General features: G+C 30.9%; 1 protein-coding gene and 1 long non-coding RNA gene across 2 annotated transcripts; both read right to left on the minus strand.

Annotated features, from left to right (window-relative positions):
- Positions 1-10,477: 10,477 nt before the first annotated feature.
- On the minus strand, positions 10,478-11,294 carry LOC129302696 (probable receptor-like protein kinase At2g23200). Its single transcript, XM_054941594.1, has 2 exons — positions 11,075-11,294; positions 10,478-10,965 (listed from the first exon to the last, which is right to left on the minus strand). Exons 1-2 carry the CDS (start codon positions 11,292-11,294, stop codon positions 10,478-10,480), a joined length of 708 nt encoding a protein of 235 aa, XP_054797569.1.
- A 10,366-nt stretch (positions 11,295-21,660) lies between these two features.
- On the minus strand, positions 21,661-22,365 carry LOC129302031 (uncharacterized). The gene is made up of 2 exons (XR_008591148.1): positions 22,305-22,365; positions 21,661-22,161 (listed from the first exon to the last, which is right to left on the minus strand). It is a non-coding gene; the product is annotated as an uncharacterized LOC129302031 (long non-coding RNA).

The raw sequence follows: 22,365 nt of genomic DNA on the forward strand, positions 1-22,365 counted from the left end.
CACCTCTAAAATATCTGAAAGTTGATACCCTAGTAGAGAAAATACTCTCTTGGTTGCACTCTCTTTGTTTTCTAGTCTAACTTTTTGTTTTTGAACTAATTTACATTTTTAAAAAAATAGTTTAGGATAGCTACAGTATAAAACACAATGGGCTAAAAATCCTATTTCTCTCTACAATTTGGCGTAAGTGACCCAATTCACTTCTAAATCCAATCTAAAGGCTAAAGCTAAGGCCAATAACTGTATCCTTAAACCCAATTATACTTAAATTTATATAATTACCCTTTATTAGATTAATAAATCATGGAATTTTTTTTTAGATGTTACACTAAGCTCCTATGTTCCTACTATAACTTTAGCTTTGCCTTAGAGAAAGAATTCCCCCTTGCTTAGCTCAAGTCTCAAACCTCTCCTTATGGCCGCTTCTAACAGGCAAGATTCTATCCTCTCCCTAATATGAGGAGGCTATGGAGATATCTGAATATGCTTTAGTTGTTTGAGAGAGCAATCCATTGCTTGTTTAGTCCTGTACTTGTTTGCTCTCCTTATTGCTGTTAATAGGTTTTATCTAGCTACCAACCACAAGAAGACTTGATAGACTAGACTAGGACTTGCCCTGGAGGGGAAAAGAAAGAAAATCAAATATATGACAAGCTATTCTGCCTCCTATTTGCATACTGGCTTTCACGCAGCCTTTATTCCCAAGGCCATTGCTTGTAACATCCTAAATTTTCACACTTATTTTCGATAAATTAATAGTTTTATAAACTATTTTAATAATTTTGAAATCTTATCATAGTAGAAAAAGAGCTATAAAAAATTTTCACAAATAATATACCATGATAAAAAGTGTCTATCATTATAGAAAGATTTAAACATATATAATAAATTTATTTTACCATGGTAATTAAGAAAAAACAATCATTAAATATTTCAAGTGTATGCCTCTATTACAATTTCAAAATGATGGTCACATAAACAACACTCCAAAAACCCTGCTTCTATTATGAATACCTGACTTAGGCCTAGTTATATTTTTTTTTTCCAAACACTACTTACCACCAAGAACTACCACATTGAGGTATACTTGATCGAAATTTTACTTTACAAATACCCAAGGCCATGAGAGATAGAAAAAATTCTCTTGGCATATAAAATACAATAATTTATAAATAAAGTCTACATGCTCAATATCTAAATATCTTCATCCTATGGTGGCATAATATCTCATATACCAAAATTACACCTCAAGTACTTCTCTAGCTAAACTTGCTCCTGAAAAATTAATAATCACAAAGAATGAGACTTAAAAGTCTAATTAACCAAATATTAACATGTCGTAATGCATATGAGGTAGTTAATCATGCTATTACTAAGTGAGCAAATAAAACAACAGTCTAAACAATTATTTAATTAGCATGATTACACCTTATATCCCTTCTTATGCCATACTCAAATGCCAAGTCACTCAGCCAAAGGTGAGTTAGACCAAGTTATAGGCCACACATTGATTTCAATGAGGGCTTACCATGTGGTAATTCAACTAAACAAAAATCCCTATCAAACAATTTTCAACATACTTTGACCATTCATGCATTTATAACAACTTAACAAAAGTCATTTGGCACAATCTTAGATCAAGTAGACAATTTATCTCATGTTTTCAGCAATGCCAATATTCATAAAATATTTATAAATATAAATTTAACCCACTTGGCAATTATTTTTGGACAAAAATATGCATATATATTATTTCTCAACAAAAATCAATATTTTTCAAACAACAAAACAAAAACACTGTTAATCATACACACATACACTACCACATATTAGTAATAGTTACCTCGTGTCTTGAACAACATGTTCCCTTGTACAACACCTCTTTTACCACTTTCTTGAACAACACAATCTATACAGTCATTTAATAATATATGTATAATATTAATTTAATTATACTAAATATTAATTTGATATTAAAATTAATAAAGAATTCTAATTTAAATAGTGAGAAAGTTTAGGCCTAATTTTTATATTAACATTGATTTAAAGTTAGTGCCTCATTTAAATTTTTTAAATTCCTTTCTAAAATTCTCATACCTCACTAGTCTATACCTAGGTTTTAAATCAACTATAATATTAAAATTTTATCAATTTATTTTTCCAAAAATTCATCCAAAAGTAAATGAAAAATTCAAAAATTACCCTCAAGCCTCAAATCACTATTTCATAGCCTTAGAATACATTTACTTATACTCAAATAAATATTTAATAATTAGAAACCTATTCCAACATCTCAAATCTAACATAAAATCAACCAAATAGGTCTAGAGTCTAACTTAAAAATTCTCAAATCTAAGTTCTAACCTTAAAAAAAATATTCTATAGCATTTATTATACCTCAATAACCTTAACATTTATTTTTAAATCATCAAAGCTTTAGATTAACTATCCTATAAGAAAATCTTAATCAAATAATATTCTCCATTTATCAAAGTAATAACACTGTTTGACAATTCTAAATGGGTAGAAAATATTAATGAAGAAATTTTGGAAAAAAAGAGTTATTATGAATACTTAAATGATCTAAAAATTTAAAACCTTACCTAAAATAAAACATTGGATAGAAGAAACTAAATGAAGATGAGAAAGAAAGAGCTTGTACGGAAAACTGAGAAGGAAAAGGGGTTATTTATAATAGGACGTGGATCTCACAACCATTTATTACTTATTATTTATTTATTATTATTATTATTAGATTATTATTATTATCATTATCATCATCATTATTATTATTATTCAAACTAAGGGAGCAAAAGTCGCAACCACTTTTTGGTGGTTTGGGCTTTTCCCCTTTATATATATATATAATTATAATCTAAATTAATAAATATCTCTTATTGATTTTAGATTTAATCCACATTTAAATGTCTAAATATGTTGTTATTTACAATTAACCTCAAAGATAAATTTATTTATTCTAAACCTTAAAACAATATGAATTCTTAATTTTAATTCTTTAATAAAATTTCAAATTTTATAATTTATTTATTATCCAAAAATTTGGATGTTACATTACTTGCCCTATTAGTCTAGCCAAGATTTGACTTAGTGATATTTGATAACCAGCAAGAGCACTTCAACAAGAAAATGGAATAGCATCATAGCAAGAGAACCATTACTCCTTTTTGGTGCCTCACTGCAATGGTTTTCTAAAGGCCTTTTTCCTGCCTATCCTATCTTCCCCTTATTCCCTTTAAAGCCCTTCCTTTGATCCTAGCACAGATTGAGATATTGGTACGGTATAGAATTAAGGTAATTAGTAGTTCTATAAGTAAAATTGTAATAGGGATGAACTTCTGACGTGCTTCAATTCTTCGATCAATATCTCAATTGATGTGATCCAAGTGTTTACAGAAACCTCTTTCAGATCTCTAGTTAATGGTTATAGTTTTACTCACAAACCATTTCTAAATTAAAATTTGGACACCTATTTGCAAACTCATTCCTTTTTTACACTTAAACTACAACTAAGGTGTCTAATTTCATAACCAAGTTTCAAGAGCATACAATTGCCCTTAGACCATACTCAATGGACTCATTTTGACTTATGTAATACATCACAACACATACAACACACATATATCACAATTTCACACTACTACAAAAAAGGAAATAAATGATGGTTATTTTTGCTTATATATGATGAGTATGAACCATCATATATAAGTCTATCATTTTATTCTCACCATCTTTAAATGATGGGTATTTAGTTGTCATTTATATTATACAATATGTCACAGTTATTAACCCTATTGTATAGACAAACCTTATTTGAATTGGACATGACAATATATGATGGTTATATAAATAACCATCATATATTGAAGGACAAATAAATAACCTTCATATTTGCTTGTATTTTTTTTTATAAGGGGCTACTTTCAACATATCCAAACAATAATACAATTGAATTAGGATAGAAATTAATCGCAAAATTTTGTAAATATAACTTATTCTAAATCATCATTTCTCTCAACTTAAAAAACATAGAAGATAGAGCTATGTACATTATAACAAAGAGAAATTGGTGCCTAGAGAACTAATTGATGGGGCGAGCTATAAAATTGGGAGCATATTATGAAAATATAAAACTTTGACCATCAGTGAACATCACCACCATAAGACAATTAAAAGCTAAAATGATTTTGAAATGTTCAAAATAAGTCCAAGGATGATTTTGTTTGCTTCTTATACTATTACACTCAGCCACAAAGCAGAACAGAGATATTGACTGGTGATAGGATTTTGAACTCACCATGCTAAAGCGGAGATGTGATAGCAATAGGTAGTGAGTGGTGGTGGCTACACGATGTTCAATAACTGAGTGGCAACAATTATTTACATGGCATTGACTGATCTTCAAATATTTCAACCTCTACTTTCCAATATTTTGTTTTTAGCATCACAAGTCAGCTACTTTGCAGCCTGAATTAGGGTTAGAGAGGTAGGGGTTACCTTGGAACCCATCCTCACAAAAATATAGGTAGTTGCTTTCCAGTCGACTTCTTGCTCTTCGTGCTTCTCGAGTTCATCCATTGTCCATGATGCTATACCAATCTTCTGTCATTACCATGAGTTCTATTTGTCTGTAGATTTGCTCATAACTGTATTGGATCTGTCCAAATCAAATCTCAACTACATGACTTCGCCACTATTTTGAACTAGATTTGCCCGCTGTTCATTCGCCCAGCTGTGACTCCACCTTGCATTATGCTAGGCTTCATTGTAGGTCTTAACTTGGGCTGCTTGTCATGTGTCTTACTTAGATCTCAATTGATGTGCATTGAGCATCAGCCTTCTCAAGCTTTAGAGAGTTCCCTTGCAGGTGGCCTACTGATGATAACTTAAACGGTAGCAACGAAGGCGTAGAGGTTGATGTTCAAGAGTTGGGAGCTAAAGAGGCCTCGAAATCTAAAAATGAAATGCTCGGGGCAGCAAATTTCCTCAAATGAGGGGTGTTGGCAATTCCTCGTCATATATCTAGCTATTATTATATTATTTTATTTTTTAAATATTTTAAAATTGCATTATATCATAGATGTTTAACATATATATCAAAAGATATATATGACAGGTGTTTTAAACACCCTTCCCATCATATATATTATTATATTTTATTTTTTAAAAATATTAGAATTTAAAGATCGGTTTTTAAACAACCGTCATATATGGTAATATATATATATATATATATATATGACGGGTATATATATTTATTAACTATCACCCACTTTGTTATTATATGATAGATTTTTTTATAACCATCATATTTTGGGATATCTTATATTTAAAATTCTGTAGTAGTGTCAATACCTTGTCCCTTGATCCTAAGAGTAGGATGGGGAGACAATTTACCATAAACCATCAAATAATTCATAATAACCATGTATTTACATATTTCCTTACTTGCATTAGTATTTTGGTCATATCTAGAGACCACCTACATTTTATATTCAATCCAGGGCTCAAAATACACCATTTAACTCAAATCAACAAATAGTTCAAGTGATCAAAAGAATGTGACCTCCTAGTTGGCAACTACCAAATCAAAATACACATACAATTAACTACTAGAGTCCTACAATAGGATTGTCCTATCTTAAACCTCTGGCACTTTTCATCTATCCTGGCTTGAGGTAACTCTTGTAAATATTGAAGAGAGAGGGGTGAATATATCCATTCAGTAACTAAGATATATCTCAACTATACTAATGCATGTTAATTAATTATATCAATACAAGTGGCAAAATAACACCTCACATGTTTATACTATTCTTTGAAGTATTAATCCCAATCATAAAAACAACAACCATGCGGCCAAGTAAAATCACATTATATACTTCATAACATTAATGATCGTGTGAATTAACAACATCAAATCATACCAGGGACACAACGCTAACAACACTGCAGTGCAGCACTACTATTATCAATGGATCACAAAATTTTACCTGCGAGCTGATTAGTGTTTTCTTCCCAGTTGCAATAGGTTTAAGCACTTGATGATTCTGATGGCTAATTCAAATTGTGGGTCAATGCTTTGTTGGTTTATATATTTTGTGAACCCGGTATTGTTAACATCGTAATTTCCTGCATTTAGATTTATAGCTTTATTTTTTTTTTGTGAGAACAATTAATGGTCAGCTTGCTGATTATTTTATGGCTTTGCCAAATTATTTATTGAATTTTTATATCGTATGAAATTTATTATTTACTTATACTAACTGTATAAATAAAATTTATTATATAAATTAGTTTTATAATTATTATCACATTTGATTTACTAAAAAAATTATGTATTTGAATTGTTGATTAAATAAGAGATTAAATGTGTGTGTATTAAAAGGTGGTGCTAATTTTCTTTTCATAAAAAGAGGAGGAGAGACGGCATCTCTTCAAAGAAATGCTGCCTCTCCTTTTTCTTTTCTTTTTTTATTTTCACACCACCTCACATCACTTTTTTATTAAAAGAAGTATGAGAGGTAGCATTTAGGGAAATGCTACCTATTTCCTTATATTTTTAAAACAGTAATTATAAAGGTTCTCTTGCTTTTAATTCTAAAAAAGTAATTATAAAGGTGATGTTTTCTTGAGTTAACATCATTGATGGTGCCATCATCCTCTGGCGTTTCATTATTTCATGAAATATCATCTAAGATTTTAGATAGCTTTAAGACTTGTAGCATTTTGTTGACACCAAAATTTGAAATTTTAAATTTCACTATAGCCTTTTCATAGTTGTGATAATTAAGTTAAGGAAAATTTGTTTAAGATCTATTAAACAAATTCAAGTTCTCTTCTTTGTCAACTTGTCCTACACCTATGTCCATTTCCTCTTCTTTGAGTGCGCACATAGTGTGAAAGTACTAGAAAATGCTTCTAAATATAGGTGTCTTGTTGGAACTTTGCAATACTGGTGTAATACAAGACTTGTCATTGCTTTTATTGTGGGAAAATTGAGTCAATATCTTGCTACACCTACAGATCATTGGAAGGCATTGAAACATGTACTGAGATATCTCAAAGGGACTATTTATCATGGTATCTACATCAAATTAAATCGACTACTTCCTTTGCTATCTGTGCTTGCTCAAATGTAGATTGGGCATCGTGTCTAGATAATAAAAGATCTATAGGTGATTTCTGTGTTTTCTTTGGTGATTCTCTGATTTCATGGTCATCTAAGACACTACAAGTGGTTGCAACATCAAGCCCAAAATCTGAATATCAATCCTTAGCTAATACAGCTGCTAAAATTTCATGGATCATCTTTATTGAAAGAGTTGAAAATGAAGATGAAACCTACACCAATCATATGATGTGATAATACAAGTGCTAATGCTTTGGCCTCCAATCCTATCTAATGCTTGAACAAAGCATATTGAAATAGATGTTCATTATGTGCATGATCAAGTTTTATCCAAGCAACTTAGAGTTCAGTTCATACTTTCTAATCTTCAAATTGCTGATTGTTTAATAAAGGCATTGCCCATGCAAAGTTCTTGAATTTGAAAAACAAATAGGAGTTGTAGAAGGCCCAACATTTTCAGAAAGATAGGTTAGAAGTAAAGCAGGGAGTTAGAAATAATTTAGATATCATGTTCCTCACGCATGTATACTATAATAAGAATCTCTTTCTTATATGTATTTACCAAGGTTATCAGATTTCAGACCGAACCAAACCGAACCGTCTGGTTCTACTAGTTTAACTGAAAATTAGTGAGGTAGCCAATTCAAAAGCAAGGCCAAACCAAGAAGATAGAGAATCGCTACTGAACTGGTCAAACTAGCCAAAACCAGTAAAACCATTGAGAAACCAGTTAAATCAGCCAAATTATTTTTTATTTTTTATTTGTAAATCATATTTATAAATTATAATTTATACATATTTATACCTAATCAACATTACAAAATGAAAAAAAAACACAAGAAATATATATGAAAAATATATACACGTGTATTCTTTAAAGTTATAAATTATGACATAATTATATATATTTTGGATGAAAATGACATAATATTGAAGAATATTATCTTTTTATTATAATTTTTTTGTTTGAAATTTAAATATTCATTTTTGTAACTATATATGATTATGTTTTCTACTTTAAACATATAATATTTAAAATATTTCAATTTATTTATGACATTTGATTTTCATGACATTGGTATTTTCCCGTTCTCATGCCTTTGTACAGCTGATATCATCTTTTCGTCTACTCTGTACTCATTATTATAGATAACAGTGCACAGTGCGTATGACTTTCACTTGAGCCTTTTATTCTATTGTGGTATAATCTTTATCTTTGATTATGTTTCCTTAACTGTAGCGCTGCTGTTTTATTTCTGTTTCTTCAACGAATGAAAATCTTGGCTGACCAAAAGAAAAAAGAAAAAAACAGTTCTGCCGCTGTGATGTTTTTATGATTAGACATTGTTTTTGTTCCCTTTTAAATTCTCTACGTTTAGCTTTTAATTGTTTGGAATAGGTATCACTATGTCATCTTTGTTTGGATCCACGTGAGGATTCTAGTCCTTTGTTTGTTAGGAAAATATGGAAATAAAATTGGGTTCTCATTGATCCTTGGTTCTTCACAGCATGCTCTTTTGTTTTATATACATAAATGAGTTAGAATATTGAATTTAGATTTTAGATTGGAAAAGAAGAATTCTACCTCCTTAATATCTCATGAAATATAGCATACATTTACCCCTTTTTTTTTTAACTTGATATATCAAGTTCATGAGTTCATCTAACATTGCTTGAGCATATAAAAGTGCCTTATGTTCTGAGACGTTGAATCTCCTCCAAAAATGTCTTATAATTTTTGGGACTGATGGATTATATATCAATTTTGGACCGTCACAATTTTGGGCATGATATTTAGTTTGGAAGATTGGTAGGTATGTCTTGTGTCCCAGCATAACGTAGAAGTTAAGCGAAAGGTTCTTCTAACTAATAAGGGGTTAAATAGTGATAGTTAAATGTTGAAGCTTCTGTTATTCAAGCTGGAAATTAATGACCTCTATTCCCCAGCTTGGGGAGGAATATCCTAGATTATTGTATAATATCTTAAATTAATTGCAATTATTTCAAATTCATTAGAATCTCATGATCTTAGGAGAATTTTTAGTGGATTTTTTTCTTTTCACTCTTGCATCAAACTCAATTAATAAGAACTAATGGTGTCAAGTTTGGATAGCAATTAAAGAGTTCAAGCTCTTTTTACATGATAAAAAGAATATGTTGATTGGGGGAAAAAAGAGAAGGAAAATGATGTTACACGTTTGAATAACTGCAAACAATTTATTAAGATTCGACATTCTATTATGATAATAACTAATGAATAGTTAGAAGAACTCATGTTGTCAAGTTTGGATGGCAATTAAAGAGTTCGAGTTCTTTTTACATGATAAAAAGAATATGTTGATCGGGGGGAAAATTAAAAAAAAATGATGTTACACGTTTGAATAACTATAAACAAATCCTACTGATATGAATAGTATACAATATATAAAACATCCTAGCAGTAAATAAAGAATATTTTGATAATAACTAATAAATACAAAATATTCCTTAAATATTAATAGAATAAATATCAATAGATACCATACCTTAACTATTGGCCAAAAAAAAAAGAAAGATATAATATCTTTAGAGAATAAATCTTTATATTTAATATATCATGACACTGACATTAAAAATTAAGATGCTCTTAAGTTTATAACAACTTGTATTACCTAATTTAAAGAATAAATATCAATATATCTTAATACAATCCCCTCAAATTCAACTTGCTCTTAAATTTATAACAACTTGTATTGCTATGAAGAATTATGACAGAAAGAGGCTTTAAATACAGCAAATATAAACCTGAAATGATTCTGTTATGCATAAATTATAAATTGTTACTAAATAAAATCTTGGAATAGTTCTCAAAAGAAATGAATCAGTTAGTAAAAAACTTAGGAGTGATTTTTAAAAATGAATAACTAAGTTAAAAATTCCAAATGATTCTTGGTAGAAAATTTAATTAGGAGTGATTATTGGCATGAAATTTGAAAAAGTATCGCATGTCAAACTTTTATTACACATTGACCGTCCTAATAATTACTAATGAATATTTTAATAACAACAATAAATACAAAATATTCTTTAAATCTTAACAAAATAAATTTCAATAAATAATATCAAAATAGAATAAATCTTAATAAACTCAAGATGCCCTTGAATTTATAACAACTTGTATTGTTTAATCTAAAAAATAAACCTCAATGTATCCTATTGAGACAATTATACTAATTAATATAGGAAGAAGACAATTATGCAGTCGCCAAGGAGTGAAAGATAGAATTGGGAGTTGGGACGGTAGAAAGATTAAAAAAATAAAAAACAGAAAATGAAGGAGAAAGAAATTTAAATCAAGAAAGCGTGGAAATTATGATGGGCATCTGCCTCCCGTTGTAGTTGCAATGCACGTTCAAGCTGCACTTCAACTTCACCCATGTCTGGACTCTCATCCGGATCTATTCTCGTGCAACTCGTTGCAATGTCCATATACAATCTCCAACATTCTGGTGCTATCTCTCCGACCAAACTAGGGTCAATTATTTTCCCAATATTTCCCTTTTCCTCAAGACTCCTTACGCTCTCAGCCATACTTTTGAAAGATTGCGAAGCATATTCATCAACAAGCATCCGCAGAATTGTGTGGAGGCTTTCTCGGCATATTAATACTACCAAAAGCATTCCAAAACCAAAGACGTCGCATTTACTTGAGATCTTACAACTTTGAAGGTACGCAGGGTCTATGCATCCCAAGGTGCCTCCTTGGCCTTTTCCTTGGATGAATATTTTGGTCCTTTTAAAGAAAGGCCGAAATCTGTTAGTTTGGGATTCCAATGCTAGTCCAAGAGAATGTTATGTGGTTTTACATCACAATGGACGATGGTGCGCTTGGTTCCAACGTGGAGGTAGTGTAGTGCACGTTCTACTCCTATGCTGATATCTAGCCTTGTCTTCCACGAGAGTGCCGGTGAATTGCTATCCCTTTGGTGAAGTGAAGTTGATGGTGGAGGGATCCATTAAGCAGGTAGTCATACACCACCATCATTTTATCCTTAAATTCATCGTCGCAAAATCCAAGGAGGGACACCAGATTTGGGTAGTGTAGCTGGCACGTAAACAGGATCTCGTTCTCGAATATGAAACGCTCGGAGGAATCTCGAGACATAATGGTCAAAGTTGTTGGTTGCTGCTCGAAGTTGGGAAAGAGAGAAGCGGTGAGAAAGCTCTTCTACGGTTGCGGAAGGTCTTTTAGTAAACGCAGATCCTCGAAAGCACTTGGTCAGGAATCCAATGGTCAGAGTGGTGGCCTGCAATGAAAGTGGCGTATATGGTGAGTACAAAAGAAGGCAATCTAAAAGCAAGAGAAGGGGGTCCACATGGACGCGGTTTCAGATCCTGACCATTAGATTAATCTTATGGTTGGAAGAAGCACCAATGTAAAATTAATTAATTTACTAGTTGCCGAAGTTTTTTACCATGACTCTTCATATTAAGTATCTGATGAAAACGTTTCTACAGAAGGCGACAAGCCAGCTAAATCAACGAACCACAAACTTGTTAGCTATTGGAAGAACACAATGGAAAGATTGAATCGGCAAATTGACCATCATGTTATAAAAAAAAATATTTTCTAAAATATTATACTTTAAAAAATATTTATCAAGATATTATAAGTTAAAAATTTGGCCTGATAGGCATTGAGTTTTAAATTTTTTCTTGCATCACTTACCTACAAAAATTGGCTTCTATCTTATTGAATTTATATATCAAATTCTTTCCCACTTTGTCTTCTCTCCTTCCTTCATGTGATCCTATTTTTATGACTCAAAAAAGTATATATAATAGAAAATTCAAGACAAGACAAGACAAGGCTTTCACGTGGTAATACCTTTTTTTTGTCTTTTTTGTGTCAGAAAAGTGAAATGGTACCAAGGCAAAGAATATAGAAAAAAAAATGCATGGAAAGACAATTGTGAAAATCAATGTCTGATATGCTTACATATACTCTTACTCGGCCTTTACAATATCAAGTTGTAAGTTAAAAAAATTCATCCAGCTCCACTTTCTACGTGCTCTGCCAACTTTATTTTTTTTAAAAAAAATATTGCTGTTGTGATATGACATTTTGTTACAAGACATGTATGAAAACATGCAGTGTCAAGTCTTGAACTGGATAGATTCGTGGAACAAATTTTTGTGTTGTATTATTCATCAGCATACGTGTTTTTTTCTTCCCTTATTTCATACCATGTGTGTCCACAATTAAGAAGTTTTGAAAATAAATATGAGCTGTGCAATTATTACATGAATTCTTCTTCTCCTTTTCTTCATATTCTAGCATTTGCAGCTTTTTTTTCCTTTACTTCTTTTTTATACAAATGTTGCATCAGTCTCTACTTAGCTCTCAAAAATCTTTCTCATCTTGACATCAAATTTAAAAAGGTATGTACATCTATTATATGAAGTAATATTTTGATTATGATAAAAAATGTTTCATTTTTTATATATGTTTATAATTTTTTTTATGCATGTAAATATTTATTTTATTATAACCTTGCATTGTTGTCTGATGATGTTATGACTGTAATTTTGATTTGATTGTAAATTTGCTTTTTAAATTTTCATTTGTTGTGTCTCAATGATGATAATTTTTACTTGATAGAAAATTAATCATTAAATTTTGGTTTGATATAATTCATTTCAATTTAATCATTTAAAATATATGCTCTTACATTTTAAAAATTAAAATTATAAAACTAAAGTTATTTCTTAAAACTAAAGTCACATTTTCTATTTTTCCCTCTCACTCCAAGCCATTTTGCTTCTTCTTATTAAACCCTCGATGAAAGATTCAAGTTGAGGAAGATGAATGTCGGTGTGTTAATTAATTATTATATGTTGCTAATCTACATTTAATTTTATTTGAATTAAATGAATATATCAGTACATTAAAAAAATTAATATATTAGATATAACTGGTGACGTGCATGTTCTCTTCTTATAAGTAGACCATATTTGTGGCTAATGAAGCTAATTAAACTTGGTCAACAATAAATGTCATGGGTTTAGTCATTTTTATAATTTGGACTTGTCTCTAGTGCCACGTGTTTTTAGATTTCTTGGATTTTTGTTTTTTGTTTTTTGGTTTTTCCTTCCAGCTTAAGCATCTGAGTAATATGCTTCAGCCTAGAAATAATTTAGAATAAAAATTACTTAATGATTTTTTATTCTATAGTCTTACCCTTACATTCAATGGAAGGATATCCTTTAATTTTATCAATTAATATATAACACTAGCAAGATTGACTCTTGGAATGACGTGAAAGAATTATTAGGCCTATGAATAAAATGTAGATTTTCTAAATTAAAATTATGTGTTTTATATTTTTACCAATAAAATTAAAGAAAAACACAATCATCAATCTCTATAATTTGATTAAGTTTTTCTTTAGTTCTTGTAGTTTTTTTTTAGCATCTTCATTTTTTATAATTTCAATAAGATTAGGTAAATAAAAAAAATAAATTGTAATGAGTTAGAGTTTAGTAAAAAAAAAAAAGGTAGAAAAAGACATGTGCCTTGGACTCCTTGAATGAGAGGGTATGGATTATCAATTTCTCTGTCTGTTAAAAATCATTATTTCTACGTATGGAAAAATTAGAAAACATTTACAATTAATTATGAGATATATATGATACCTTTTAAATAACTAATAATTATCTTTACTAACAAAAAAATTATATACACATAATTTTATGTAAGATTCGTAAATCTAGGGAAAAAAATACTAACCATTTTATATGCATATAATTTTTTGGTTAAAAAAAAAAACAGACATCTTTAACAAGTAGCTATGTTTTTACAAATGGCTTCTTTTAAAAAATTTGAAATGATTAGTTCAAATATACAAGAAACTTATCTAATTAATTATGAAATAGTATTTTAAAAAATTATTTTCAAAAAATTTTAATTGTTTAATGATGATTTAGCCTTTAATCATTATCAAGGTAAAAAATATAAACATAAGTTTAGAAGGAAATGAAATAAATTACTGTTATAAGTTTATTTATAAATTAGTCATGTGTTAAAATATGAATGCTTGAATGTTATTAAAAAAAAATACTTTGATGCTTGATTTATTGTGTAGGGATTAGATTATTTTTTGGTTCCTTGATATTAATTTGATTAATAAAAAATTTTCTTAATATATAGGGAAAATGAACGATAAAAAAGAGCTAGTGTGTATATTTGCAAATGGTTGAATTTTTAATGGTTCAGATGGCGTGACATTTGAATATGATGATATGAGAATAATGAGGATTGATGTAAATATTATTCTGGCCCAACTAAAGCAAGATGTTGGACAAACACTAGAGCTTCCTTCCAATCAAATTGTGTCTAATCTAGTATATAGATATCTAATAGGTATAAATCCACCAAGATACTGGGCATGTAAGTTGAAGAATGATTATGACATAAAACAAATGTGGCATATAAATTTGTAATACTCAAATCAATTGATGGAACCAGAGCTATTTGCACACATTTCAAATGTAGAAGTTGATGACCTCCTTGAATCGCAACCACTAGAAGACTTCGTTAGATCTTCATTTCCATCAAAAAGCAATGACATATAACCAATGGAAGAAGGAAGAAGGCTTAGATTGCACTTAAAAATTTTCCATCCATTTGATCCCCCTTGCCTTAATATTAATAATAATAGTGTACCATCTCCATCACAAGCTCCGTCTACAGATATTATGGATGATTTTGAAGATGAAGATGAGTATGATTTTTATATAAATGGTGGTGATGACCATGATAATGATGATGCCTTTGAAGAGAACAATGAAGAGGCTGCCTCAACTTTCTTCTCACAAATTATTATAAAGTCAACAGCGACTCCTAAGTTTAGTGGAATAGGAGATCTTTACCTCCCAATGATGGGCAGGGGTTTTTCATCAGTCAAGTGTTTAAAAATACTCATGCACTAAGACGTGCAACTAAATTATACTATGTTCCAATTCATCTCACGTTCAAGATGTTTCATTCAAGTGATAAATACAAAGAATATCAATATATAAATTATAAATGTTGTTGCAATTAGAGATTAAGGGCTTGTAGAAAAGGAAATAGAACATCATGGCACATTACAAAATATGCAAGGCATCATACTTATTTAGCAATCTCATTAAGTTAAGACCACCTTAAGCTAGATGCTGATCTCATCTCATCCTATATTATGGCAATGGAAACTGATCAACCAAATGTGAAATTATCCAAAATAATTGAGCATATGCAATTCATATTTGGGTATATAGTGTCATATAAGAAAGCATGGAAGGCTAGACAGTTAGCAGTTGCAATGGCTTTTGGTAATTAGGAGAGCTCATACTTGTTATTACCAAGATGGTTAGCCGTAATCCAACATTTCATGCCTGGATCATGTGTGAGATTTAAAAGTAAGCTATGCTTAGAAGTTAATTCTAAAGTTCAACCTATGGAAATGTTTGTGCATGTTTTTTGGGCATTCAAGTCATGCATTGATGCATTTGAACACTTAAACGCCATTATCCAAATTGATGGTATTTTTCTATATGGAAAATGTAAGGGTACATTTCTTATGGCTATATCATAAGATGGTGATAGAAATGTTAGAACCCTTGCATTTGTTGTGGTTGAGTGATAGGAAATTAGTCGCTTATCTTCAAAATTACACTAAAGCTAACCCTAATGTAATATAGGGCCAACCCTAGGTCATCTCTCAAGGAATGGTTTTAAGTCTAATTGAAAGTTATCTAGTGAAATAAATCAACCAAAGTTTGTAGGAATTTAGTTACCTAGCTAATTACCTAATATGCAAGTAATTAAAATGCTAGTGAAAGTGAGTGAAATGAACTTCCCTTTTCACAATAATGGAACCCTAGAGATTAGTTGATTTTGGACTCATTATCTTCTCATGATTAGGCTAATTTTAGCTTCCCTTTCCTCTTGACTAAAGCTGTCATGACTTAAGAAAATTATCCTAAGCCAATTAACCTACTTAGCTAACCTCCTTAGGTTTTAGATTAAAGTCCCTAGTTCAATTAACCAATTAGTGAAGACATTAGCCAAGTGATTCACTCAAAATCCTCTCTCAATAGCTATGGTCAAACACATAAATTGAGCAACCACAAGATTATGTCAAGCTACTCAACAACACAAGCATTAACACCACAAGATTATGCAATATTAACACAAGAAATTCACTAATTGAAAAACACAAGATTATGTGCCAAACAAAGAGTGGCAAAATTCAGTCATGGCTGTCCAAGGAAGAAATAAAATGAAACAATCCTCTCTCTTTACATCAACATCAAATTCAAATTAGAATTTATAAGCTAAGATGATTAAACCCTAGATTAAGGAATCTAACCATCTAGTAAAAAGAGAAGAGGATAGGAAACAAAAGAACTTAGCCAATTTGAAGCTCAAGACTCATCCTCCATCTTCATCTCTCTAGGATTCCACAAAGAAACTTAGCCAATCTTCATCTTCAAGAACCCTAGTGATTGCTTGTGAAGGCCAAACTTCATAGCTCTTGAATGATGGAAATGAGCTTCAATCCTTATGAAAATAGAAGGGATGGAACGAAAATGAAGAGAGGAGAAGAATGGTATGAGTTTTGTGGAGGTTTGGTGGCTGAAAATGGAGGTTAGGGTGCTGGAAAATGAAGAACAAAAGAGAGAAAATGAAGAACACTATGAACAAGAGAGAGAGAATGTAGAAGATGAATGAGATATGTGTTGGATCTCATTTTGGGCTTAAAATGGCATACTCCTTGGTGTCTCCCATCAGCTGAAGCTTAATTTAAATAAGGAAAAAGAAATTAAAATGTAAATGGGAGCCTTGTCACACTTGCAAGGTGGCAACTTCCTATTGGTTTGTAGATGATTCCAATGTGTGCCTAATTTCCCATGTGTCATCCACATCATTTTAGCTGATTTAACCCCTCAAAATAATCATAATTCACGTGCAAACCATCAGCCATTGACCTCAAGGAGTGTTGACCTCAATTACCTAATTGATGCACAAGTCACATGCCACTTATGTCACATAAATCACATAATTCAATTAAATAGCATATGATATAATAAAATCTAATTCATGTTTAGAATTAAATTCATAATTAAAAGAGAGAATTTATTAAATTAACCAAGTTTCAGGCTGCACAAAATTATATAAAAATTTTCACACAAAGGCAAACCAAAAACTAGGACAAACTAAGACACTTAAGAAAGTGTTGACTTTTTTATTTAATTACTCCCAAACTAAAATGAATTTTAAAAATATAATTTCACCATTCATCAACTGAACATAAAATGTACTTTGTCAATTTTTCTTGTACATTTTCTCAAAAGTTCATTTTTTTGGACCAAAATGCCCCTAATACATTGAACCTAGAAACTTAGGCAAAGTTCCAAATCTAATGCAATGTGTGCACTTGAAGGTGATAAATCATTAATAAAATGGTCCTAATTGACAAATAAAAGTGGGTACCAAATGTGTTCTATCATTGACAAATAATGCAATGTGTTCTATCATTGGTCTTGGTTCTTGTATAATATTCGAACATTCATCATAAAGGACATAAATGGAATATGTTTAATTTTTGACAGGCATCACTCAATAATGGCCGCAGTTAGGGGATCTACGTGTTGGGTGGTAACCATAGAATGGATACCATGTTTTTTGTTTAAGGCATATGGCTGCAAACCTCCACAAAGCACATGGGATAAATTGGTTAAAGGAAAAGTTTATACACATTGGTATAGTCAATTATTTTTTTTAATCACAAATCTATCATGATATAATTATTGATGATATGTTTCTTATTACATATAGGTTATACATATAAGTGTCATGTTGTTAACCAACAATTGGCCGAGATAGCATTGATCCATGAGCAAGCAGTAAGATGGATAGGTGAATTTCCAATAGAAAAGTGGTTGTGTGCATATGATATTGAAGGCCAGTGTTATTGTCAAATGACAATTAATCTAGCAGAATACATGAATAGTGTTTTTAAAGGTCTTTAAAGCCTATCAATTGTAGGACTTCTGAAGGCTACTATGTATTGGATGAATAACTATTTTATTAAACATGCCCAACAAGTTGAAGCACAAATAGTAGTTGGTCAAATGTTTTCTAAAACAATTATTAAGAAGTTAGAAATGGCCACAAAAGCTGTATCAACTTGTATCGTTTGCACTTTTAATCAAAGGGAAACCTTATTTGAGGTGTAAGGACCAAACAATATTTAAATTTATCAATTTGGACGTTGTTGCAGGGTTAGTCTGAATGAGAAAAAATGTGATTATAGAGAGTTTCAAGTAAAAAAAAAATAACCATGCATGTATGTGATCGTAGCATGTGCTAGTGTTGGCTTAAACCATTTACAATTAGAAGATCCCATTTTCACTTTACAATATATGAGGCAAGCTAATAGTAATGAGTTTCATCCCATAGGAGATGGGAATCATTAGCTTGAAATTGATATTTCTAGTTTGATTCTTAACCCATCAATGATTAGATAAAGAGGTTGTCCTCACTCAACTCACATACATAATGAGATGGATTGGACCACACCCACTAAGCCAAATAAATGTGGGTTATGTAGACAAATGGGTCATAATTTCTCTACTTGTCTAAATAAACAAGCATATAGAAGTTAATTTGTATGATTTGTAATGAATTTGACTTTAATTATTATAGATAAGTATGTTAATTGTAATTGACATTCTTCTTGCTATTAGAAATTTCTTTATTTCTTTAAATTGCATTGCAATAACTTATAAATGGCTCAACTAATGCAAGTTATTAACCTAGGCCTAGAAGAAAATACATTCTTATATTTACAAGAATAACATATTTCACAAACCATATGAAATGACAATGTAAATATCATTTCTCCTTATCTTGTCTAAAATTATTATATTTGACAATTTTATTAATTTTAATTTTTTTAAACACGATCGCATCCTTTGAACTTGAAGAGTTATATATGAGGATTGATTGATAGATCCACCACTACAAATCATAGAGTATCTTAAACAAGCTAGATTTTATGGAGTTGTGAAAATAGGACAATTCAAATATGACTGAACTCTAGTCTTAGCAGTTATTGAGAGGTGGCGACTTGAGATACATACATTTCATACCACTTATGGTGAATACACAATAACTTTACAATATTTTGCTCTTCAATTAGGCCTTCCATGTATTGAAACTCCTGCCTCTAGTAAAACAAATTGGAATTTGTTTAATGTTTGTGAATGGCTCCTTGGAATAAGACTACCAGAAGATAAAATGTCAAAACAAAGGCTTGTAATTTCTTGGCTTGCTGAACACTTTTACCACCTCCTTGATGATATGAATGATGCATAAATCTAACAATTCACAAGAGTTTACATACTTAGGTTGATTGGTAGGTATTTAATGCTAGATAGGTCAGGTCATAAAGTTTATTTAATGTATCTTCTGTTACTTTGGAATTTTGAACAAGCCGGTTGCTTTTCATAAGGATCTGCAATATTAACACATCTTTATAACAAGTTATGTAATGCCACCAACCTAATTGAGCAAGGGATAAGTGGATGCTCAGCATTACTTCACTTATGAGCATGGGATCGCTTTTCAATGCTTGACCAAAGGGACCTCCAACTCCAAATACACAAATAGACATCTATCCTCTTATACCCCCTCTTTGATTTAAGTAATGCTTATTTTAGGATTTCATTAATGTGAGTTTATATTATTTATTTCATCATATAAATTTAACAAGTTGCAAAAATTAATCAAAGATGGAAAAACATGGAGCGACCACCTGATCCTAGTGCCATAGCATTGCAACAATATAGACTTTGGCTCGATGCAATGGCAAAGGATAAGATAATTTGGAAACCATATGATTCTCATATCAAACGAGCCATTAGATTGCACATCCGAGTACATGCGATGGTATTGGAGACATACTCGAAGGTGGATTAGCTCAAGAATTGTTGTAATTGGTTTTGTAGTAAGTATTCACTATCATTATATTTTTATAATTGATATTCCTACTTCTTAATATTTTTTAACTAATATCAGGTAGATATAGTAGAAGGTTTATATAAGTTAAGTCTTCAAAACTCTTCACAAATAACAATAATAGATTATCAAGAAAGGGTTTGTTAAGACCAATGCAACATATTACTTGCGTTAAGAGAACAATGCTTCACAATGATCTCTTAACTTGCTCCACCTGCAGTAGATGTGCCACACCCACATAATCCTCAAGGTAGACAAAGTAGGAGACGTGGAGGCTATTTGTCTACACAACCACATGATGCTAGCCAGGGAAGATGAAGTGGAATAAGGCTAAGGATGCCCTTCTTCTTACAACTTGTTTACTCAATCCCATCACATGCCCCTATCATCCTTGTCCCGCCAATTTAGCTCTTCAAATATTGAACAATTTAGCTCATTCACTTCTCTATTTGATGATCTACTATTATTTGTAGCCAAATACAATGATTAAATATTTGTACATGGAGGGCCTTCAAATGAAATATTTGCGACTCCACAGCATTTGATCTTCCTTATGGAGTCTCCTATTTTCGATTTGAATACCCCACAAATTGGACCAATCATAGAATTATCAAAATCTCAACACAAAGAGCTCACAAGACAAAGGTGACTACACCGTGTTATAAGGAGACCAAGATGTGGCATAGAAAGCCATTATGTATAGATTATTATGTTTTTAATGTAAAAATATTTAATCTTTAATTATTCTAAAAAAATAGCCTTTTGTTATTATCTACTCATTTTATTATTTTATATTTCTTAAATCATTATTTATTCTACTTCTATAATGATATAAAATAAAAAGAATCTAGTCAGTAGCTCATCATTTCATCAAAGATTATCCCATCAATTTTTTTGTAGAAAATAATTTAATAATCATAAAAATAATCATCTTATCATCATGATTATATTAATAAAATCAATGATTAACTAATGATGGATTAGGGTAGGGGTAGGTAGTGAATGAAAAGTGAAAATTGACTTCAATCAAACCAAGTTGAAAAAATTGGCTTCAATCAAATGAAGTTGTGTATATTCCTATCAAATCAATGTTTGGTTTTATAGCATCTTGAATTTTTTTTTAGTATCTTAGTAACTAATTTTTTTATGTAATATCTTGGTATTTTTGCCAATCATTAATCAATATTAATAGTTGTCCAAAGAATCTATTGATCATGTCTTTGACGCCATGACACATTAAAAATATCGCCTGTCATGCACAAGAAGCATCACTAGCTCTGACGTTAGAGTCTTCATGACTTTTCCAATATTCCTACCTCTATCCTCTCTTATTTAATCTCCTCTGTCAACATACTCTTCTAAGCCATAAAAATAGGAACACGTATCTCCTCTATCAACATACTCTTCTAAGCCATAAAAATAGGACCACGTGAAGGAAAGAGAGAACACAAAGTGAGAAACTCAGTAAAATAAAAGCCAATTTTTATAGATAGGTAATGAAAGACAACATCTGAAACTCGATGTAAGCCATGTTTTTAATTTTTTTTAATGGCATGATAGTCAATTTTCCAATTGAATCCCTGTAACATCTGTACATATGCAGAGACAAACACAAATGAGCAAGGATCAGCATTACTCAAGCGGTAAGTTCTTATGCATGCGAACATGGCTCAGCATTACTCAAGCGGCAAGTTCTTATGTATGCGAACATCAGGTGCTCTGGGTTTTGTCTCAGGGTCAAAGGTTGTGAATCTCACAATTATCTTTGTGAGGTCGAAGAAAATTGTGTAGATAAAGAACGGGAGATCAGTAGACGGGTGAGGGCCACAATGATTCAAAATCTGGACTGGTTCAGCCATTGCCCCAACACCTTATGGGCTCATTTTATAGCTCTTTGAAGAGTTGCCTCCGGTTGAGACATTCAGAACTAGCTTTTGATCTAGGAATCGGAGCCGATTGAAGGAAACTGACCAAAATAAAAGAGGGAAAAAAGGGAAAGGAGCAAGAAAAATGGACATAAAAATAAAAAATAAAAAACAGAGAGGAAAGAATGGAAAAGGAGGGGAAAAAATACACATATAGACGCTTAACAAAGAAAAAAGAACTTACCATGAATGTATGATGAGAATCGGGCGACGTTGAACAATGAATAGAAGGAGGCTGATGCCGA

This window comes from Prosopis cineraria, unplaced genomic scaffold (genome assembly GCF_029017545.1).
Source record: "Prosopis cineraria cultivar Desert tree isolate PC_DT_omini unplaced genomic scaffold, ASM2901754v1 PC2, whole genome shotgun sequence".
NCBI lineage: Eukaryota > Viridiplantae > Streptophyta > Magnoliopsida > Fabales > Fabaceae > Prosopis > Prosopis cineraria.